This window comes from Ictidomys tridecemlineatus, chromosome 6, assembly GCF_052094955.1.
Source record: "Ictidomys tridecemlineatus isolate mIctTri1 chromosome 6, mIctTri1.hap1, whole genome shotgun sequence".
NCBI classification, from domain to species: Eukaryota; Metazoa; Chordata; class Mammalia; order Rodentia; family Sciuridae; genus Ictidomys; species Ictidomys tridecemlineatus.
This window is the reverse complement of record NC_135482.1, coordinates 196,544,456-196,569,071: the sequence shown is the minus strand read 5'-3', so window position 1 is coordinate 196,569,071 and position 24,616 is coordinate 196,544,456. Positions and strand designations below refer to the sequence as shown.

General features: G+C 46.1%; 1 protein-coding gene across 4 annotated transcripts in view; it reads right to left on the bottom strand.

Annotated features, from left to right (window-relative positions):
- The window catches only part of Myo16 (myosin XVI), a 524,759-nt gene that overhangs the window by 305,290 nt on the left and 194,853 nt on the right, over positions 1-24,616 (bottom strand). For all 4 annotated transcript variants that reach the window (XM_078016333.1, XM_078016334.1, XM_078016331.1 and 1 more), the window contains exon 4: positions 15,581-15,724. In XM_078016333.1, coding sequence (XP_077872459.1) covers positions 15,581-15,724 — 144 coding nt within the window. The remainder of the gene's footprint in view (positions 1-15,580; positions 15,725-24,616) is intronic.

Here is a 24,616-nt window from a genome sequence, read left to right as displayed (position 1 = left end):
GTACCACCTCCTGTCCGGGTGTAGGCCTGAGGTGTTGGTAAACCACAGACTGAGCGAGGCAAGTCCTCACAGCATGGAGGGCACCATCCCAGCCGCTGGGGACCAGACTGCAAGGGAAGTCGAAGGAGGGTGGACTCGCTCCTGTTAGCACAGGAACGTCCATCTTCTCCTTCCCTTGGACATGGACCCTCTGCCTGCCTTGGCCTGCCCCAGGCTTTAGTTTCCAGTTGGAGCAGCTCGGTTCCCACGCCTCCTTGGCCACACAGGCACCAGAGCCGATGCCCAGAACCTCTCCCCCTCCCCTTCTCTCCTGCAGGTGCCTCCCGCCAACATTTCAGTCACTGACAGGCCACATGTGTGACAGGGGACTCTAAGATTCTATTGCTTGGTGACTTCGCAGCTGTCCTAATCTGTGTCTCTGCACGCTGACTCCACAACCATGAAACCATCTGCAGCAGGACATGTTCCTGCATTAAGAAACAGATGCCCATGTCCGTGACCATGTGGCTGTCTTACTTTAATCAGTGAGGACCTTAGTATCTGTGCTCTTATATGACCGTCCCCCCGGTCACTCATCAGCCTGGCTCGCTCCACCCCCCACCTTCACCACCAGGCCCAACCCTCCACCTCCGTCACCTCACTAAGGAGGCAGCCTCAGCAATCCTGAGAGCACCACTCCGTCCTCTGACCCCTCCTCTCCTGCCCATCAAGAGACGTCCCTTCCACACGACAAAATGGCCCTGTTGCCCCTGGTGCTCACTTGAAGCTCACCACTGGCTTCCAGCCAAGTCCACACTCGCCACCTTAGACCTGCTGCTCCCAAGGACAGACTCCATGCACTAGCAGCTCGGTTGTCTGGGAAGCTCCCCCCCACCCCGTTCCTTCTTCTCACGGCACCTGGCTGCTCTGCCACCTGGGGAAGGCTGCCGGAGCCTCGGTCTGTCGTTCCCGCTCACCGCTCTGCCAGGGTCTGGACAAGCCCTCTACTCTTCCTCTGCTCTGTGCTCCTCAGAGAGCAGTCTCACCGGGGCTGGTCCACGGCACTGCCCACCACTCAGATCCTGCAGGTCTGGAGGCCAGCACTCTCCTCTGGGGTTCTTCAGGGGCCATACTGACCGCAAGTCCTGGGTGGGTGTGCTGTCATCCACATGGACACGCGTCTGTGCACACATCCCAAGGGCCACTCTGCCTAGGCCACTCGTCCAACTGCACTGCCCAGCTACAGTCTCCTCCTCTGGATCTGCAGCGGGGCCATCTACTCTGCTGGCTTGGAGCAACCTGGTACCTTTACTAAAATAATTTGATGTCGTCTCATAGGATTGAAACCTCCGTTGTTATATCCTTCCTTCAGTTTTCCTCACCTAAAGTCTGCATTGCCCAAATATAATGTGGCAGTCCATATTTCTTTTGATTAATATTGGCATGGTTAATCTTTCTCCATTTACTTTAATCTGTTTATATTTAACGTGGGTTCTTGTACACAACAGAGTTAGATCTTATATTTTTATCTACTTTGAAAATCTGTCTTTTAGTTGCTATTTAGACCATTCACATTTAAAGCAGTTACTGATACAGCTGCATTAATATGGCTGTTTATAATTATATTCTACTCATTGTCTTTGCTCGGCTTTGATTTTTCCGGTTTTCTGCCTTCATTGTTTAACTGAGCACATGATCCTATTTTATATTTTTTCTTAGGATAAACATTATACTTATTTTGGAATTATTTTTCCTGGTTGTTTTAGAGTTTGCAAGAGGCTATGTGTGTGTGCATGATGCTGGAGCTCACATACGGGATCTTTTGCATGTTGTGCATTTTCTACCACTGAGCTACATCCCAGGCCCTGATGCCTATTTTTAAATTTATTTAAAAAAATTTTACATGACAGTAATTTTGAAATATTATACATATAATAAGTATGCTGGGTATACCTTATTCCAGTTAGGATCTCATTATTGCAGTTATACAGGATGTGGAGTTACATTGGTCATGTATTCATATATGTGGACAGGAAAGATATGTCTGATTCTTTCTAGTGTCTTTCCTATTCTCATTCCCCCTTCCTTCCCTTCATCCCCCTTTATCTGGTCCAATGAACTTCTATTCTTCCCTCTCCCCTGGCTTATTGTGAGTCAGAATCTGCATATCAGAACATTCTGCCTTTGGTTTTTTTGAGACTGGCTTATTTCACTTAACATGATATTCTCCCATTCCATCCACTTACCAGCAAATGCCATAATTTCATTCTTTATGGCTGAATAATATTCCATTGTGTATATATACCACATTTTCTTGATCCTTTCATCTGTTGAAGGACATTTAGTTTGGTTCCATGGCTTGACTATTGTGAATTGAGCTGCTATAAACATTGAAGTGGCTGCATCACAACAACATGCTGATTTTAAGTCCTTTGGGTATAAACCAAGGAGTGGGATAACTGGGTCAAATGTTGGTTTCATTCTAAGTGTTCTAAGAAATCGTGTACTGCTTCCCAGAGTAGTTGCGCTAATTTGCGATCCCACCAGCAATGTATAAGAGGACTTTTTCCCCACATCCTCACCCACATTTTTTTAATGAGTCCAACTCCACTTTCAAATGTCAATGTGAAAGTTCAGGTGTAGCGTAGTTGTGACAGTATTTCCAATGCCTCCCTCATCCCTGAAGACATTTCTCCTTTTCAGATGCTATAACCACCTGATACATTGTTATTATTACTTTAAGTGGTGTCTTTCACATAAATTTAGAACAAGAAAAACTCAACTGGCGTGGGAGTTTCTGCCTTTACCTAGGATTTCCCACTGTTCTCTTCTCCACGCCCATCACGTAGTCTGACCCACATAATTTCATTCTCCCAGAACAGCTTATTGTAACATTTCCTGAAAGTCACAGGATCTGCGGCAGTGGATTCCCTCGGTGTTTGTTGTCTGAGAAACGCTTTAATGTCTCTCCTAGTGAAGGAGAGTCCCGTGGGGAGCCATCCAAGGTCGGGAGTTCGCCCTTCAGCACTTTAAACCTGCCAGGCCACTCTCTGCGTCATGGCTTCTGAAGACAAACCCGAGGCAGTTCTTACCTTCCTTCCTCTCTCCATCGGTACCTTTTCCTGTCTTTTTTCAAGATCTCCCCCTTTATTTGGCTTTCTGCACCGTGAACGTGACGCTGCAGTTAGTTTTCCCTCCTGGGTTGTAGTTTCCTGGTGATCCAGGAGCTACCTGCCTGTGGGGTCCCAGGTCCACCACCGACCTCAGAAAGCTCTTGGCCGGAGTTTGTCAGGTATTGATCCTGCCATCTTCCCTCCGTCCCTGGTGGCCCACTGTACGGCTCAGGCCTTCTGAGGTTCCTCCCAGGTCTGCCCCCCCCCCCCCCCCCATGACTGAGCCGTCTGCCACTCAGTTTGGAAAAGTTCTGCTGCTGTATCCCATGAGGCTCAGCATCTTGCCTTGGCCATGACCAGTCTACGGGAGCCCACCAGGGTCTCTAGGCTTCTGTCCAGTAGTTGGTTCCTACGGTTTCCCCTTGACCTTCGTCGTTAGAACCTTGCCGCGCCGATCTTGGCTGTGTCCTGTTTGATGCTGGATCTTTTCAAACACCCGCCCCTGCCCCCTGCCCCTCCTCTGCCCTGTCTGGAAGCAGGTAACCCTGGTATCCGCAATGGGGAATGGGGTTTGGAGGGCGAGGGGCAGCAGTTGGGCTGTGGGGTGGCTCTGTAACGCCAGCAGCCAGAGGTGGCCGTCCTTCAGGGTCTGGCTCCTGTCTCCCAAGACTTTGAGCTTCCGGGGGCTTCCCTTCAGGGATCTGCCTTGAGGCTCACAGCCGGGCCCTGCTGCTTTCCACAGAGCCCTTCGGGACGGTGGCAAGGCGTGTGGAAGGGACACCCTGTGACCTGGGTGTTAAACCCAGTGTGAGGGCTGTGCCTGGCTCCGTGGCTGCCCGGGCCCCTGCCGGCCGCACCGCCCTCCCCAGCCCTGGCTGACGCAGGAGGCAGGAGTGGGGGGCTGCCGGCCCCTCGCAGGGTGGGGCTCTCCGAGTCAGTCCGACAGGTCCAAGAAGAGTCCTTGGTTTTTAACTAGCACCGAGATTTTCTGTTTGCAGGGACAAGGGTGACAATTTCCCACCACAGCTGACCTGAAGCAGAGTCTTCCCAATTTGTTTGTTAAAGGGCACCTCACTGTTATCTTCTGAAAGCTGTTATATGGCCCTGGTCCCTGTGACTATTAAGTCAGGATTTCACCGTAGACTTTAGAAACAGCAGGGTGACGTAGTGATATACGTTCAAAGACAAAACCCAGGAACAGAGGGGCTCCTGGGATCAACTGCCGCTAACCGGGGGCAGGGTGGAGAGCCCCATGTCCTCCAGCCCCTCTCAGGTCAGGGCCTTTAGGTCAAGTGAGGTCAACTGCGCGAGGTGAACAGAGGGACAGAAGGCGCCGCATCAGCTCTGCGCAGAGAGTCAGCGTTCCTGAGAGGACCAGCAAGAGGGCAGAGGGCCCGCGCCCAGGAGGGCCCCAGGGGTGACCGCACACAGGGTCACATGCTCCTCAGCGAAGACCACAGCTGGGATGAAGGAGGGAAGTGCGGCCGACTGTCTTCTCTCTCTTCTCTACGTTAACAGGACACTAGGATGTGACTATGGAAATGAAGGAAAGAACCGATGAGGTAACTAGAGAGGAACAAGAAGGAGCCTCTGTGGAGACAGCGGTAAGGACCTGGGGTGCACGTGAGGAATTCAGCTCTCAAATGAGGATAAATAGGAAAAAATCCGAGCTGGACTGTGAGCGGGGAGTTGAGGGCACTGGAGAAGGGAGGCTTGCATCCTCCTGGCAGTCGAGCAAGGTCCACCGCAGGAGAGACGGGCCCCGTACCTGTGGGCAGGTACATGAAAAGCGGACAGGTGACCACACAGCACAGCGTCCTGTGCCACCTCTCAGGTTGGATAATCAGACTGTCCTTCAACCACCTCACTTATCCATTCCCGGGAGGAGTGCGACCTCGTGACACCGCACACCATCACGCAGTAACACTTAACCAGGAGGAGACCAAGCACCTCGTGGGCAAAGTTCCAGAAAGGTTTAAGTTTGGTCACTTTAAGACACCTCACACAAAGCAGCCGTCTACAGATGTCATACATGTTTTAAGTCACAACAGGAGAGCTGGGACCCAGCATGGCCTGCAGCTCCTGGGAAACCATCGAGTGCCACGGGCACTGCCCATTAGATATGGACCATCGCACTCTCCCCCACAGGCAAAGAAAGTGCTGATGTCAGACGTTCCAACACACAAGGCCCAGGACTGGGAAAACCGTCACCGTCATTCCCCGCCATCAGTGCAGGGTTACTGGAGTGACATGTGGTAAAGCCATCGCTGAGTGGCACTTAAAAAGTGACAGTCCCTTTGCTGGCATTCCCTCCTGCAGCGTCTCCTTTCAAGGAGAAAAAGTACCTTAAAAGACTCTTGGGAGTGTATGATGGTGACAATTCAGAACCCAGCCAAGGCCTGTGGACCTTTCCAAAATAAAACTAATTAAACCATGTCCTTTCCATCTACGTCATCAGTTTCTCAAACTCATGTCTAATAGACAGCCGCCCTGTGGAGCAGAGTTTGTTAAATGGTTCCAGGACAAGTGAAGTAGGAAGCCACTTCTTCCCAAATGTTTCAACAAGAAAGAGAAAGTCTAAGATGATCAGTCCGCGGCACAGGAGACTGCTTTACCCAACAGTAATTGTAAGGAGCGCAGCTCTATTACAGTGTCTTCAAAATAATTCACACACACACACACACACACACACACACACACACACACGAGGCCTTTGTTTCTACAGTTGGAAATGAGGTGAACTGCTGAAAGGCGCACCCCACTGCTCATGGTCCAAAAGAGCCACCAAGGCCACACCAACAGCCCACATGCAGAAACTCAGGTCCAGCGTGTGCCAATGACGGGCCTCTGATCACCATCAAATGGGAAAAGAGTGAAAAGGATCCAGTCCCCAAGAGTCACAGGGTCCAAACAGCAGAGGGGAGTCCCTGGCTCCACCCGAGCAGGCACAGGACACAGCGGCACCCGAGACATTTGCAAGCTCTCAGGGCACAGCTGCTGTAACATGCTGGAATTTCACACAAACATGCACACGCGTGTGTATCTACCTGTCTGTGTGAACATGTTGAAATAATACAAAGATCTTCGAGAGAATAAAACGTGACTGGAGCTGATCAAATTTGAATTGAGAATTTACTCTTGAATGATAAAAGGTTTCTCAAAAATCTGGGAAAGGGAAAATTATCTTGAAATTATTTTTTAAAAAGAACTTTAAAAAATTTAATTTACAGAGATTGGTGTTGAAATATGGTACAAGTTAGAAGATATTTTAAAATTAGAACACCTAGAAGGCAAAATTAAAATTACATATGAGGAACCTCAAATACTCAATGAAAGGGTAAGGAAAGGAAAATTCTCAGAGAGCAAACTTTATGTAATTGTAATTATAATCACGTAGACTTGATTAGGCACAGTAAATATACATTATTTAATGCGCTAAAATACTGTTTTATGGGGGGGCCCCAAACATTTGCATTTTAGACCACATTCCATTACTGACCTCTCTAATATTAAATAATAGCTGAATTGCCTATGACCTAGAAATGTTCCTCATTCCCAGTGAGGTACGTCAGTAAAGTAGCTAGGTAACTGCAAATGCCTATCCAATTGTACAACAGTAATTGTAATAACAACAAGTTTTTAGATTTGAAAATGCACTACAGAAATCCATGATGTTTGGACACACTACAAATACCTAAAATACAATGGATTTGGATAGCTTCTATGTCACACTTAGAATTCTTTAAAGTGTCTATAGTTTTATTTAACATATGATTCTCAATATTTGTGCAGTTCATATTTGCAAATTTACCTATTTGCTAAAATTTATCTATAACCCCCAAACCAATATTAATGGCATTTTTATGTCTCTTGTGGATATACACAGAGTGATGCAAAAATTATAGTCACCCAACATGTATATTTGCACTTGTGGTCAGACACAATACCCTGGCCTCTTGTTTTAGCTTTTCATAGTAAAATGTGCTCTTTGTGTGGCCTGCTTAAGTGCAATGATTTTCATTCTGAGCTTTGAAAATGGCCCTTAACTGTAGTGCTAAGTGCTGTCTAGTGTTCCTAAGTGCAAAAGGCCGAAGGCTATGACAACCCAGGCACAGCGATGCACGTCTACAATCCCAGGAGCTCAGGAGGATCACAAGTTCAAGGCCAGTCCCCGCAACTTAGCAAGACCCTGTCTCAAAATAAAATATAAAAAGGGCTGGGGATGTGGCTCAATGGTAAAACGTTCCTATATTCAATGCCTAGTACCTTAAAAATAAAGGGCATGGCATGCGCTAAGAGAGAATCTACATGTGTCAGATAAGCTTCACCCAGGAAGGAGTTAAGGTGCTATGGCCAAGTTCAGTGCCGAGTTCAAGTGAATCAACACATTAGATAATATGAAAAAAGAGGTCACACACTGATTAACTGATGAAATGTGGTGACAAATGCTTAGAAAAATCTCACCATGTGCTTCTCCTAGGAGCAAAGCTCAGTACTCATTAATTTTGTGTTCATGGTGTATTTGTAGCATAAACTACCCTGAATAGTGAGAATCAACTATGTGTTCTATCTCTTAGTATTCCTCCCCAAATCTAAGTATTCAAGTTAGAAAGCTGTGTTTCCCAGGGAAATGTGTGAGGTCACAAAGGGAGTCATGATCTTACTAGCCTACTGTGGGGACTTTTAGCTTAGCATGAACCACATCTTAAGAAATGTGGCAGCCAGGCCCTGAAACCAGCCTTTAGGGGCTCAACCTGTCCCCAGCCTTCCACCTGGCCTTCAGCAGAAAGGCCAGCCTCTCTGCGTCAGTCATTTCTCCTGTAAGAAGCAGAAACTGCTAGCACCTCCCAATAGCAGTCTGTAAGGACAGAGTGAGCTGATAAGGGAGAAGCACATAGGAAATGCCTGGGGCAGGGAGGCTGGGTGAAAAAATCATCAGCATCTCTCACAGTTTGGTAGATGTTTAGGCAAAGGCATTGACAACATTCTCAGTAGCCAGGCCTACTCCAAAACATTTGTGATTCCATTGAAGTAGCAATGTCTATTGGTGCTAAATATGTGACACTCACATACACACACACACTCTTCTTGCCACAATTCACAACAGCAGTTCTCACCAACCAATAAAACCACTTTATAGGCGACTTCCAAAAGAACTTATGTGATTCAATTATCTTTCATTAATCTTTGAACTCATACTCCTGACCCCCACAATATTCTAACCTCCTTCATCTCAGCTAACAAAATTTAAAATTCCCAGATGCACCTCTCTGACCTGCACAGGAGCCAGGGCCCAGGGTAGGCCCAGGACCATCCCGCCACCTTCAGATCCACCAGAGCTCAGGCCCCTCTGATGACCTGCACAGGAGTCCAGGCCCAACACAGGCATGGGTCCCACCACTAGCACCACCACTTGAGAGCCCAGCTCTGACCCACTTCCACCTTGAGACCATCCCCACAGCCTTCTCCACACGTAGCCTCGACCTTGGGAAAACAGACAGGGCCTAGATGCAGCTGCATCTTGGAACAGGTAACCCAAAGCCAGTGTAAGATCCACCCTTTCAGCCCCATCTCTGGAAGACCTTGCATCCATCTTGGGGCACCTCCAACGCTATCTCCAGTTACCTCCTGTTATTGCCACCACCACCTATAGCATCTGTCCTGGGACACCAGTAGGGTCTGGAGCCCAACACCAAGGTGAGGTACAGATAATCTGCACCGATACTGCAGATTATAGGGTAGAAACGGTATTACATCAGATCCATGCGGCAAGAAAGGAAATCACAAAGACAGCATGAAAAAACAAGGGAGCAAAGTGCCCCAAACAAACCAGGATCCTATGAAAACAGAACCCGTGGACAGCGAGGTTGATGAAATGTCAGAGAAGGAGTTCAGAAGGTTCAAAATTAAAATGGTCTGTGAATTAAAGAATGACCTACATTAGCAAATACAGGCAAAAGTCGATCACTCCAACAAAGAGATAAGGGAGCAAATAAAGGCAACCATTGATCACAGCAACAAAGAGATAAGGAAGCAAATACAGGCGGCAGAAGATTACTTCAAGAAAGAGAGAGAGATTCTGAAGGAAAAAATCATAAATCCTTGAAAGGAAGGAAACAATAAACCAAATAAAAAACTCAATAGAAAGCATCACAAACAGACTAGATCACTTGGAAGACAAAATGTCAGATAATGAAAAACAAAGTATACAATCTGGAAAAATCAATGTGTTAACCACACAGTGAAGATAGTAAGAAACTATAAGCAGAACATACAGGAATTATGGGACAGCATCAATAGTCCAAACTAAGATTTATTGGGATAGAGGAAGGCACAGAGTTTCAAATCAAAGGAATGCACAATCTCTTCAATGAGATAATATCAGAAAATTTCCCAAACATGAAGAATGAATTGAAAAATCAAATACAAGAGGCTTACAGCACACTAAATGTACAAAATTACAGCAGATGTATACCAAGGCACATTGTAATGAAAATGCCTAGCATACAGAATAAGGAGAGAATCTTAAAAGCTGCAAGAGAGAGGAATCAGATCACATATAGGGGGAGACCGATTCGTATCTCAGCAGGTTTTTCAACCCAGACCCTCTAAGCCAGGAGATCGTGGAACAACATATACCAAGCTCTGAAAGAAAATGGATGCCAACCAAGAATCTTATATCCAGCAAAATTAAGCTTTAGATTTGATGATGAAATAAAAACCGTCCATGATAAAGAAAAGTTAAAAGAATTTAAACCTAGAAAGCCTGCACTACAGAGCAGTCCTCATCAAAATGTTCCATGAAGAGGAAATGAGAAACAACGATGAAAATAAGCAGAGGGAGGGATTACACCAAAGGAAAATCTAATCAGAGGAGAAACCAAGTCAAGTTAAATACCCCAAATAAACAATAATGGCTGGAAATACAAATCATGTCTTAATAATAACCTTGAACTCTAATGGCCTAAACTCACCAATCAAAAGCCATAGATTGGCAGATTGGATTGGAAAAAAAAAAAAAGACCCAACAGTATGCTGCCTCCAAGAGACTCATCTCATAAGAAAAGATATCAAATCTCTGTGCCTTCCTCTGTGCCAATCCATGAAAGGTTGGGAAAAATCATACCACTCACATGGACTGTGGAAGCAAGCAGGGGTTTCCAGAATACTATGATAACAGAACCTATGGACATCCTCATATCAAATAAAGTAGACTTCAAGCCAAAGTTAATCAAAAGGGATAAAGAAGAATATTTTGTATGCTTAAGAGAACCATTCATCAACAAGACACAACAATAATAAATTTATATGCCCCAAACAATGGAGCATCTACAAACTCTTCTCAAGTTCAATAGTCAAATAAACCACAACACAATAATTCTGGGTAACATTAACACACCTCTTTCACCACTGGATAAATCTTCCAAACAAAAGCTGAACAAAAAAAACTATGGAACTCAATAATACAATCAATAACTTAGACTTAACTTAAATATAGACTATTTCATTCTTCAACAAGAGAGTACACTTTCTTCTCAGCAGCACAACGATCTTTCTCTAAAATAGACCACATACTATGCCACAAAGTAAATCTTAGCAAATATAAAAAAGTAGAGAGGCTACCCTGCATTCTATCTTATTATAGTGGAATGAAATTAGAAATCAATGATAAAATAAGAAAAGCTACTCCAACACCTGGAGACTGAATAATATGGTACTGAATGAACAATGGGTTGCAGAAGACATCCAGGAGGAGATTAAAAAATTCTTAGAGTTGAAGGAGAACACAAATACAACATATTGAAGTCTCTGGGACAGTTCTGTGAAGTTCTGTGAAGGCAGTTCTAAGAGAAGAGTTCATTGCATGGAGTTCATTCCTTAAAGAAGAAAAGTCAACAAATAAATGACTTAACATTATGTCTCAAAGCCCTAGAAAAAGAAGAATAAATCAATACCAAAAGCAGTAGAAGACAGGAAATAATTAAAATCAGAGCTAGCTAAAAATCAATGAAATTGAAACAAAAGAAACAATTTTTTAAAAACTGACAAAACAAAAATTTGCTTCGTTTGCTAACTGCTGACTCCCTTTAGCAGAAACAGTAGGCACTCAAATACTTTGGGAACTGAAACATTGAACATGCGGCACTAAACCACGTACAATGGCACTTAAGTCTGCAAGAAGAATAAATCTCTCTTTTGAGGTTGTTGGCAGGAACATATTTTCATAGCAATTAGAATTTTTATGGCAACATATTTCATCAAAATTTATTCAAAAGTGAATTACTTCTACGGATGGATATCTGGGCTCACGCTAGCACTGTGTACCAAAGGCTACTCGGACTTAGTCCATCCATTAATCAAACCTCTCAGTGGTACACTTTTATGACTTGCTCCATTCATTTTTGCCATTACTCTAGAATGGAAGAGGTCTTGTTCACTGTGCAGCATCTAGAACTCATCACTTAATACATTCTTGGAGAAAGTGTGAAGGAAGGAGCCAACTAGTTCCCTTGGGACAGTCCCGTGTCATCCATAGTGAACAATCACGTTCCTTTGAATGTGAATGAAGATGGTGGTCTGAAGGTACACCTTCTGGATGAGTAATAGCAGATACATCCCTTCTACACGAGGTGGGCGATTCTGTGGCGTGAGAACCAGCCCTGCAGAGACACAAGAAGGCTCTCAATCACCTGGAAAGTGCAGATCTTACTCCATAATCATACATGAAATAAAGCCAGTTTCTCCTTCTCGATTCCACCTTTTAAAGACAAGGAACATCAGACAATGAGACAATTTGTGTGCTGAAGCAAGGACCTCTAAATTAAATTCAAGGATGATTAGGAGAAAGAAGACTGAGGGGAAGGGAGGAGGAATGGGAAAGGGGAGGAACTGCAGAGTAGAACTGAGCTAATTATTGCATGTGCTTGTATGAATATGCACAGTGTGTTCCAGCTTCCAGTAAAACTATGATGCAACAACTTAAAACAACGATAAATAAGTAGAAGGAGGACTGTCAGTAAAAGAAGGGTATTAGGGGATGGGAGAAGGGGAGAGAAGAGCTCTAAAGGTTGAAATGGAGCAAATTACGTCAAAATGAACCTCAATATCATGTATAATTAATGAACAAAGAAACAGTCAATGGCAAAAACCAAAACCAAAAACAAAACATTGCATAGCATAGGAATGCCAGGACACATAAAATTATGAAGACGGTACACAATTCCTTTTCCTAAACATGAGTAATATGGATAGCTTCCAGTTCAGGCTGACTTCCAGAAGTGGCCCTTTGCTCACACACCCATCGATTCATGGACCCAGCAGGAGTACACTGAGGGTCAACTCAGTGCGGGGTGCAGTTCTGACAGATAGCTGTGTTCACATCCATTAGCTACTTCTGTGACTTGCTGGAAGCTAACTCTAAAGTAAATGCCCGACTCGGAGCTCCTCATACACACCACTAGTGTGAGAGGGTTTGAACCCAATTTCCAGCCAGGCATTGCAGGCAGAGGGGGTGTTGACTGTGACGGCAACTGGCCTCTGGACAGTCGAGTTAGTTTGTATCTCAGGAGAACCAAGACAAAATAAGTCCTCATTTAAATAAGTGCAATGTTCGTAATGAGGTGAGACGTGAAGGCAGGCAGGTGTGTGCTGATGACCTTGGGGACAAATGGGGTCACCTGCCAAGGATGAGGAGGAGAGAAGAGAGCACAGAAAAGGATCGTGGAGACGCTCCTCAACCCAATGGAGCTCCCACTGGGTGTGCCAATGAGGTGAAGGTATCCCAAGTTGGGTGAGAATCTGCCGTTTCTTCAAAATAGTCATCCCTTTTACTAAGAATATATTTTGGAGACTGGGATCAGTGCCATTGCCTCTGATTTGTTTGGAAGATCTTGTGCAAATTCAGTAAAAACAAAGCTAACATACATTTCCTCTTCCATTCAAAGAGCTCCTGGGGAGAGCCGAGTCACACGCCACCTGGCACGGTGACACCCAGGCGCAGTCTTGGAGGCCTGCGGAAGCCTGGCTCTGGCCGTGAACACGTGCCTCTGCCCTCAGGGTGGCCTCCGTGGCTTGCTTCCTTTAGTCCCCTGGTGATGTCTGACGCTTCTGCTCTCCGATGACACCACATGCTGCAGGTGAGGCGGGCTGACGGGGTCCAGGCCTGGATTCAAGGAGACCCTCCCGCCCTGTGCCATCATAAATTAGGAGGTGAGACATGTGAGAACTGAGGGAGAAAGTTTGGGTTGGCAATGAACTACAGCCGACGAACCTGTCTGAATTCAAGAAGGTGAAGTCTTGGGCCACCACTTTCACTAAGGAAATGAACCCTGACTTTTGAGAATAAATATGACCATTGTGTATGCAGGGAAAATTAAAATAGCCTCTTTTGGCAAAAGGTTTAGTGTAATTATAACAATTAATGAAAGTAAATGGAAACAGGTTTTGAGAATATTTTGGTGTCTCCCATATTCAGGAATAATCAGAACACAAGCAGAACACACAAGTCAGGATGCAACGTGCACCCCCATTCTCACAGCCCGAAACCAGCCACCTGACGCCCGTCGTCCAGGGACTGAACTGTCCAGAAGGGCACTGAGCAAGGACCGCAAGCCAAGCCCCTCTCACCCAGCAGAGCCTCACGCTCCACGAGCTCCCAGCATCCTAAAGACTGGATGTTCTCCCTGCACGGTGTCCCTCAGAGGAGACCAGGGCCCTGGCTGTGTGCCCTCATTCTTCTGGACTACTGCACACACACTCGGCCTTCCTGCCGCCAGTCATTCCTCTTAGGCTCTATTTTGTCAAAATTAAGATTCTAATAAAGATTCTAAATAAATATTATATTCCTAGTTCAGTAGCTTCTACATCCTTTCATTTAGAGAATGAGCACTCCCAAAGTTTCTATTCCAAGCTGATCTTTATTTCTTTTGTCCTTCCTTTTTAATTTAACACAGTCTCCATCTTAGAGTATTTAAATAATAATAATAAAAAAATTTTCAGTGACATATATCCCCACTTTAGAAAAGATCTTACAGACAAATGAGAAAAATTAAGATGAAATTAATCCTCTTACAAGATTAAAGAAGTCCCAGGGGCCAGGATTATGGCTCAGGGGTACAGCACTTGTCTAGCATGCATGAGGCCCTGGGTTCAATCCCCAGCACCACATAAAAATAAACAAATAAAATAAAGGTATTGTGTCCATCTTCAATGAAAACAAATTAAAAAAAAGAAGTCCCAGTTTATACTGTTTAATGCTCAAATGTCTCTGCTTCTAATTCTAAAAATGGAGGCAGGGGACAATGTAGTCATTTAATTTTGTTCCATTAAAAGATACATGGAAGTTCCACGACTGGTATCTAGGAATGTTCCCTTACTTGGAAATAAAGTCGTCACAGATGTCATCCAGTTAAGATGAGGTCCTACTGCATTAGCTGGGGCCCTGAATCCAATGTCTAATGCCTTCAGAAAGGAAAGGAGACGGTGACGTGGACACGGGTGCAGAGACTGGAGACTGGAGTGGGGCATCTACCAGCCCAGGGACTCGAGGACCAGCCAAGGGCTCTCCGTGGAGCCCACGAGGGCTGCAGCGTGGCACCCATTTCAGACCTCTGACTCCCTGGTGTGAGGGTTCAGCCCCCAAGCAGGTGGGCATCTGCTACGGCAGCAGAGGCAGTGAGTGCAGGTGGACCCCAAAATGATGGGCTCTGCTCAGGGAACCCGAGTGCAATTCCAGGGTTTGTTTTCGGCATATGGGAAGCTGCTTAAAATATTTGAACAAAATTTTCTTGCGTGTAAAATCACGAGAGCTTTGGTGAGAAGATGTGTGTGAAAAGCCAGGCGCAAAACAGGAAGTCATTAGGGAATCACGATTTTTATTAATAATAGGAAGAACCCAAATTACGCTTCTTCTTATACACCAGTATGCTTAAAAAAAAATCTGTCATAGGTTCTTAAAACCCTTTTAAGAGATGAACTCATCATAAAATAGTCTTAATTCCCAACTGATATGTGTGGGCATTAGTGCCAGGTCTAAGATGTAAGAGAAAGCAACAGACAGCAAACTCCACTGCTTGCTGAAGTTTCCATTTTCACGTACAAATGCTGTGGGCAGTACTGCACTAGGCGAAACCATCAGAAATGCAATAAAAGCCACATTTCCATATGATCGCATGCCCATTTAGCTAAAAATTTAACAAATGATAGTGAATTGAAAAATGCAACCAACACCCCATTTCAGCCAGCACTGACCTGTGTCAATCATGCATTTGCAAAGAAAGGCAAGAGGGGTCAAGCTTGGCCTGACATCTACACAAGCTTAGCACCACGTGACCCCCAGCCTCAGATACTCATGATCCCGTGTTCTAGGTGCACAGATGAGGACATTTCCCTCAAACGCAATAGCAAACCTGGTGAAGGTCATTAAATACATAGGCTGGTGCGGGCCACCAAGTCTTGAGATGGCAGATAAACAGAATTGAGTGGCTTACCAGGACAAGCAGCAGGACAATGTCAGGGTTGTCACATGCACAAGCGATGTGCATTGGCGTCCAGAAGTCCTCGTCCTGGTGGTTGACGTTGACTCCTCTGTCAATCAGGACCTCTGCGATGAAGGCATTGTCATAGCGAGCACACTGAAAGACGGAAAAAGAAAACACAGTTGTGGCCCGGTGTGGCCTACTGCTAATGTCCACAGATGGACGGTTTTACCATCAGCTTTGAAAGAGGGGAGCCAAACGGGAACAAACGTGTTCACGCTCCCCCGCTAACCCGAAGAAGGGGCAGAAGTCACACTGACAGGGAACTGGGCCCACAGACAGTGGAAACGAAAAGGATAAGGCGGGGAAGATCTCAGGCTAAAAAGTGTTATTTCACCCATTGGTTTTCCGCCACGTGGGTAGGAATATCAGAAAATCTTGGGCCATTCTCAATAATTGTTTTTTCTAAAACACAGATTCGATCATATTACACTTCTACTTCAAAGCATGAACAATCCTTAATTGCCCAAAAGAATAAAGTTTAGCCATTTTAATGCATCTGAGATAGACAAGAGACTGCAAGATCTACTGAACTTGAATCTCTAATCATTCTGAAACTGTCTGCAGGAGACTCACAGGCACATCACTACAGGCCAGACGGCAGGTTAACTGGTGAAACCAGAATGTCTTCAGACATCAATTTTAATGACTTCATGGTATTTTATAGATATTTCACAACCTATTAAATCAAATCATCTAGGACCTTACTTTGTTCTTATTTTAAAACCCAGATGAATGTGACAAGCCCCAGTCAGTGAAAGGGTACACAGCTGGCAGCTGTGCCTGAATGGTCTTGTGCTTTGATAAATGCTCTCCTGCTACCACCTTGAATTTTCAGCACTTTTCAAAACTTCGAGATATTCATTTTGCACAGAGTTATAAAAATCATTCTGACCTTTTATTAATGTTTTCAAGTGTATATTTCTATTTTGTATTAATACCAAGTGCAAATTAGTAAAATTATTTTTTAAAAAGACCTATTCATAGATGAATAAAACTTCTGGGTTGTAAACCATGTCCTTTTTATAGGATCTGAATGGCCCTGAACAGATTTCCCTCCTCAGAATCAATATTCTGGCCAGAAATCCTGTCATGCAAATCTATCCACCTCTTCAAAACTGATAGTACAATTACTAAGAAATCATGGTAATACTTCTGCTTCTAAGGGACAGAGACCAGAATCACCTTATTGTTGAAACTCAATTAGAGAAAAGAAAGACAAGACCACTGACCACTAAAAGTCCAGATGCACACCAGACAAGCCCTGCTGTGGTTCCCACTCACGGCCTCCAGGGAGGTCCATGGCACAGAGAGAGCCACAGGTCACGGGCGGGCTCATCAGACGTCAGGAGCTGCACAAAGACAAAAGGCCCCTCAAGCCTGCAGCTGGACCCGCCTTCCAGGAACCTCCCTGAGGTCAGGGAGTGACCACCAGAGAAGGAGGAGCACTTGGAGCTCACAGTGGCCAGATGGGTGCCCGTTCCCTGTACACAGCACGGGCCTGTGTGGCCTTCCAGGTGTGTCTCCCCTCCGTGGAGGGATGGTTAGTTCTAAATGAAGTCCTGCTCTGCCTTGCAGCCTAAGAAATCTTACATTCAAGTCTTGAAAGTGTCACGTTGTTTCCAAATAGCAATGGTCCCCCAAGAACTCAAGATTATTTTCAGAAATACAAAAATGTTCAGTACCCTGCAAGGCAGAATTTCCTGTCTAGAATCCAACAAAAATTCCCAGGAACGCAGAGGAGCAGACCCCGGGACACACGGTAAGAGAAAAACTGGCCAAGGGAACCGTCCGAAGAGGGAGACCTGTTCAAATGCAGCCAGTCAGGGAAGATAGGAGGGAGACTCCGGTGACTTGTGGAGATGGGAGGCCCCACGAGGCCGAGATGCACCTAAGAGCAGACGAGATGTCACAGAAGGAAAGAGCAGAGCGCCTGGTGACGTCACACAAATCCCACAAAAGAGAACAGAGGAGAAAAACGATGCTAAAGCCCTGAGTGCAGCACCAGGGAGCCCGGGGCCTCCACAGGCAAAGACGTCAGAACGGGGATGAAGGTGCATATTGCGGAAACAGCTTTAAAATCCAGTTCAGCATTTAAGGTAAGGACGGAGCTTAGGGCTTATGATCTATGTAAATGTAAAATGTGCTGAGAGGGAGAAGAGAATAGAACGTCGTGTTTCCAGCTGTATGATGAAGGTGGGATGTTGTGGAAACCAGACTGGGATAAGCCAAAGTTATACCCTAAAATAGGAACACAACCACCAAAATACCAAACACAGTGCATAATACCATGAGCAGATAAACCTCAACCATAGAAAAGAATCCCTAAGAAGGCAGAAAAAGTGCAAAGGGGAGTAGAGGGCACTAGTAAACAGAGCCAAAGGGTGGGCTTCCACATGACCCTACAAGCAATCATGGAAATAAGTGTGAACACTTTAATGTCCCAGTTTAAAGGCAGACTAGATGAAGCAGCAAGACATGAGTCTACAAGACATCCCGAATGCTTTTGGCTAAAATTAATAAAATCTTCTGCATTAGTTAATAAAAAGTGAATAATAAATATTCACTTTATCTCGTCTCACCAAGTTGACCCAACAGATCCAGCCAGGGCAAAAGGAGTGGGAGCCAGCTAGGATGGAAGAAGACCGAGAGCTGCCCCTTGACAGGTGACATTTCCCTCCGTGGGGAAAACGCCATGGAGGGTCTGAACTCATCTAACCAACCACTGGCCACAGCAAAGTTGTAGGACACAAGATCAAGCCTCGGAAATCAAAGATACCCTAGATAGCAGCAACCAAGTTTAGGGAAATTATTTTTTTTAATTAAAATGATACAAGTTTTTTGAAATATTTAGTAAAAAGTCTGACAAAAAAAATGTAAGACTCACATTCTAAAAATCAACAAAACATTGGTGGGACAAAATTTTTGAAGACCTAAACAAATGGAAACATGGAGTGTATTCTTGGGTTCAAGGCACAATATCGTTAACGAAGCCTCCCCATGCTGATCCATAAATTTGACCCAAATGCAAGGAAAATTCTTGCAGGTGTTTCTGTAGGAATTGAAAATGTGAATCTAAAATTTATAAGTTAATGCAAAAGACCAAGGATTGACACCAAATCTTAGAAAAGTTATTGCATCAAAGCTACCTATCTTCAAGAGCTCCATTGACACTAATCAACCAACAAGCATTCCAAAAGCCTGCAGAGAGAATTCAGGGGGAGAAAAAGCATTCTTTCTGCAAACTATGCTGAAACAACTGGGCATCCCTGTTGAGAGCCACAGCCAAAGGGGCCCCAGCAAACTTCCAGCTGCCAGCTGATGATCCAGCTGCCAGCAAACTTCCAGTTGCCAGCTGATGATTGGCTCACAGTGGCCCCAGCAACATCTAGCTGATTGGCTCCTCTGCGGTGATGTTCATTGGGCTGTTTCCCTGCCCTTCAGACTGCCAGCTGATGATTGGCTCACAGCGGCCCCAGCAACATCTAGCTGATTGGCTCCTCCACGGAGCTGCTCATTGGGTGACTTCTTTGGCTCTGCCCACGCAACCCAGCCAATCGGCCTCAAGAGCAGGAGGATTGTGGGAGGTTGGGAGGCTGGTGTGGGGGAGAGAGGCTTGTGGAAGCCGGTGGTGGCAGTTGGGCTCTGAGGGTTTTTCCCTGGAGCTGTTTTGTTTGGCGTTTGTAGTTCTAAAAATAAAGTTAGTTTCTTTTTGACAAGTGGCTCCTGATTTGTGCCAAGCCAGACTTCGGCACATCCCTACAAAGAAATGTGCTTCTGTACACCGTGCATCACAGGCAAAACTCACCCTTAATGCAAAGGAGTGGAAAATGGGAGGGACAGAATCATAACAGGGATTAGGAGACGTCCTTGTGAGGACACATGTGGTCCTCCGTTCCCGACAGCCTCGAGAGTGTTCAGGAAGTCGGATGCAACTCCATGGCCTCAGGGCCACAGGAGTGGTGGCCTGGCCACTGCTGGATGCCAGGAAGCCACCAGGGCAAAGGCAGACATCCGCAGCTTCACGGAAGAGCTCTCGGCTGAGGCGTGTGCATCCGACACTCTAAGCCCCATGTGTCAAGAGCACAGGCCTCACTAACATCAGGAGCCTGGCAGCGTGAGCTGTGAGCCTACTCACCATGGCCTCAGGCTTGGGAACAGTGACAGAGAAGGTGAGGACCAGAACAGGAAGGCTCAGCAAACTGGCTTCATCATGTGGCACCCAGAACCAACCTATTCTGTGAAATCCATCTGCAAGTGATTCTTTTTTACTCTCTTGATCTTTCTGATGACACCTGCACAAAAAACAAGGTGACCTCTTCCATCTGACCTGTCAAGCTACCCTTGTCCTCTGCCCCAGGAATCCACATTATAACCGAGGTGTGGATTTTCAGTATCTTTCACCAAAAAAAGTTAACAAGATGCAAGGCTGAAAGGGATATCAGCCTTGTGGAGTGAAGTGACGTTTAGATTCACATTTCAGAGGATTATGAATAATAATTTGACAGCAATAAATACCTTCTAATCACACCTGTCTGAAGAAATGAAGAAAGCTGAACATCCCTGCTACAATGTTCTTACAATATTATGGTTAGATGGGGAATCTAATTCTCCCTACAGAGGATTTCCTTCAAGCTAGCAAATCTTCCCGGTTCAGGCTCCTCTTCTTGGTATCAACCAATTTCTGGTGACACCTTACAGCACCAAAAAATGAAGGAGCCCGCACTCCTGTCATGCTCAGCAGAACTGAGACAATACCTCTCTCTGCCTGCAGCATAGAGCATGTCTCCATGCTCACCTGAACACCCTCTTCCTTTCAAAATACCAAGAAAAGCTCAGAAGATAATCTGTTAGATCTATTGCAAAATGAAAAAGTGGGGCTTCTTATTAATAATTTCAGGACAGTGAGTGACAAGACAACAAATCATGAAAACTCGGTGTCCTTCTAGCATGACCCTGTGGCTCCATGGACCACACATCCCAGAACCAGATCCACGGTCCTAACAGCACCCTGTGACTCTATGGATGACCCAACCCTGACCAGGCCTGCTGTCCTACACCACACATCCTTGAACCAGGCTGCTGTCCTGCAGGACCCTGTGGCTCTGCACACAGACACCTGAACTGGGCTGCCATCCCCTCCCACACACTGTACACGTGGCAGCCACATGTACCACACCCAGCCTGCCCTGCGTTGCCAACCTCCCAGGTTCCCTCGTGTGCACCCACTACTCTTCTTTCTTCTGGAACACGATTCATTTAAATCATCTCTCCTTATCCAGGATCGAGAAGGGCACCCTATGGAAATAACCTAATGCCTGGGTCCTCCTCGAGTGTAAGCAAAATGTTCTCACGTTATTCCCCCCTGGGCCCTCCAAAGCTTCTATATCGTTTGAACCTACTGTCGATCCTTCCAGAATCACTGTTCATCATGTGGTCTTCTTTCTCAGCCTTGCCCTGTCCTCACGAGCCTCCTATGCTTCCATCCGGCCACTTCCTCCTTCCTGGGAGACTTGGGGACATGGCAACAGCCTCCTCTCGGATCTGAACATCACCTTCTGATGTGACCCACAGCCGGGGAAAACTCTCCCTGCAGGTGCTGCAGGTGTCTCCCTTTGTACCTGCTGGTCCTCACCTGCCCCTCTGCACTTGCCACCCTCAAAATCAGCTCCCCTCTGAAATACTGAGTTCTAACACCCCAATGTATGGCCCAATATCCCATTCTTCACCCACCACAGACGAGGACAGCAGGGTGGCCAGCTCCTCCCCCAGGGGCAGTGGAGGCGGGGTGGGAGCAGCAAGGGGCTGCTCCCACTTGGCCCTGGAACCTCACTGGGTGTGCTCTGCGCTGCCTTCTGACCCCCTCCCTGTCTCTGCACAAAGATAATGGCTCTCGGCGTGCAAGGCCAGCACCATCCCCACTACCAACTCAGCTGAAAGGACGGAAAATTATAGTGACAAAGGTGATTTTAAAGTGGAGACACGTCTTTTCCCTCCGTCCGCCAGAGGGCTGTTTTCAATGTCTTAGTTCTTTAGTTCACTAACAAGCATGTCATGGGGAATCCTGAAATCTTTCAGAAAATTTTTTAAAAATTAACAAAAATATTTACAGTTCACATATTAAAATTCATGTTCACACATGAAAGTTATATTTTGCCAATTTTTAAAAATGAGTCTTGGATCTACCATAACATCAACCCCCTGGACGTCTACCCGTTTCCTTTTCCCTGAGAACTTTCCCTTCTCCGCATTGATCTCAGAGCCGCCACGGCACAGGAGAGAGAAACACGGTGCTGGACAATGTCCAGTTCACTCCAGGGGTTGTGCGTTGAGTGAGTCAGGGGCGGGCGCAGCTCTAGTACCCAACAAGCAGCCAGGTGTCTCGGAACCTTCTGGTGGCCACTGGTGGACAGGGTGATATAGCGGCAGAGTCTATTTGAATCAGCTGTGGTTACAGGTTCTCAGTAGCTCAAAAAAGTTGAAGAGAGAGAGAGAGAGAGAGAGAGAGAACAGTAGCCAAATTCATTTGATCTGTTGCTATTTCCCATACTTTTGCCACCACTCTGTAATCTGCACAGGCTCCTTTGCATTCCACATCACCAGCAGGGGCCACCTCTGTCACTTCTTCTTATGAAAACATGTCCACTTCTCTGCCACTATATCACACCAGGGGATCATTATGTGAAGTGAAATAAGCACAGAAAGACAAACCACAGGATCACGCTTGGAAGTGGCATGGAACACCGTTCATCTCGGAAGCTGAGCTGGAATAGTGGTTCCCAGAGACGGGGGTGGGGGATGTCAATCAACGAGTGTGATGTTATTATTTGGAGGGAGGAATAGGTGTGGGTGTTCCTTGGCACAGCAGAGAAGATAATTATCAATAATGCATTATGTATCTCCAAGGACTTAGAGCAATTTGAATGTGTTCACCATTAAATCTACAGAAATCTAAGGTGACAAAATTATTTTCAAAGAAGAAATAAATGATGGCATTAAACTGCCATTGAATGCACTTATCACTTTTGCTTCTTGCATTTCTTTTCTCTAGCAAAACTATCCTCCAAACTCTCCTCCCATGGACAAACTATTCAGAACGCTCCAAGTTGATTATATTTATTACTTCCACAGACGTTCCAGGAACTCAAGCAGAGTCTAATTAAGAACTAGCTCACCACTCAAAAGACTCCGATGTCCTTCTAATGCATGTCCAGGAATTTATAGCCCTGACAAGTCTGGTACCCTGCCACATGGATGGAAACGCTCCCCCCTCAGCACCGAGTTCATCTCTAGTGGTCGAGATGGTGGCAGGTCACACTTCTCCAGGCACTGTGTTTGACAGTGTGTCTGCAGAGGTGGACAACACAGTGGCACCCTTCATAAACGGACAGTGCCCTCAAGAAGAGCTCTGCGTGGGGTGTAGGGCACATGTAGCTGTGGTGCTCTGCAGGGGGTGTGTCCCAAGGGTTATGTATGGAGTTGTGGTCCACAGCACAGAGGTGTTGAGGGGGTGACCCTTCAGAGACAGGGCCTAGTGGGAAGTGGTCAGAGCACCTGGAGCAGTGCCCTCAGTAAGGACTGAAAGGGTCACAGTGGACCCCAGGAAGTCCACAAGAGTGATTTGTAGGACAGCCCCACCCCTTCCCACTCTCCAGCCTCTGGTCTTTCCTCTTATGCACACCTGCCATGATGCCATCCACCCCATGGGACAGCTAAAGAGGCCACCCCTGAGCTGAACTGGGGGCTCGCTCATCTCAGACTTTCAGCTTCCAGAAGTGTAGGCTAAATAAACCTGATTTGCACATGGTCTAGCTTTGGGCACTTTGCTCTGGAGTCAGAAAGCACATCCAACACTCTGTGCATCACTGTGGACAGTGGGAGCCGATGGGAATTGATCAAGCAGAGGAACAAAGAAAAGCTTGAAGAAGAGTCTTGACTGCTCTCACCATTAAGAAATGTTCAGCCGATGGACACATCTAGCTGAGTCAAACACACACGCTGCGAACATGATGGAAACATCAAGGTCCTCCACCAGTGTGTATAGTTTCTATGTTTTATGTACCAGTTAAAAAGCACACTGAACTCTAACTTAAAAGATCAACTTCACTGAAGACTAATTTACATGAGATTAAACTGATGGTCATGTACCCATACAGCTTTAAAGGATCAGAGGCCTCGAGTCATGTGGGGCTGCAGAATGGAGGTTTCCACCATCATCAGTTAAAGCCCATCCCCAGGGCCCACCCTGGGCCCAGTGCCTAGCTCAGCCAGAGGCTGGCAGGTGGCACCTGTGAGCCCACAGCTGGCACGGGACCTGCAGTGAAGACAGTGGTGAGGGGGAAGTCAGCCGGCTGCTGGGCCACGACAGTGGAGCACCCCACAGCAGGAGAAGAAAGGAACAGTAGAGAGAAGCAGAAACAGCATTTGTGGAATGACAGGTGTCCTGGTACCGTGAGGGAGTCACATCCTCAGAGCTGTTCAAGGAAGGCTTCTGACCGGGGAGTGGGACCCATGCTACAGGGAAACTGTCCTGGTGTGGCACTCCAGTTTCTCCTACCTGAGGCTCTGCCCCGCGCTTCAAAGCCTGCCACGTCCAAGTTCTTGAAGGTGGCCAGAGTCCTACAGGAAGTTTGTGGGAAATGCCTGGCTTATCTGCCTTCAGACTGCCAAGAAAGGGTCCTGGTTCTTAATGAGATGGGTTGCCTTGTTGCAGAGAGATAAAAGCAAAACAAGATCAGAACAAAACTGAAAGCCACCTAGTTCAGAAGAGCCTTATCTTGTCATCTGAGGTTTACAAATCCACCGAGCACGGTACTCCCTCAGAGAGGCACAACTCCTGTAGTTTCTGGCGAGCTGTCCAAAAATCATTGCAATTTGCTCTTCTGTTGCCCTTTTGCTCCCAAGTTATGCTCACAGGTTGTCATGAAAAATAGGCCCAAAGTGCAGTTCTGAGTCTCACCCAGGATTCCGTGGGATGCCGGGCTGATC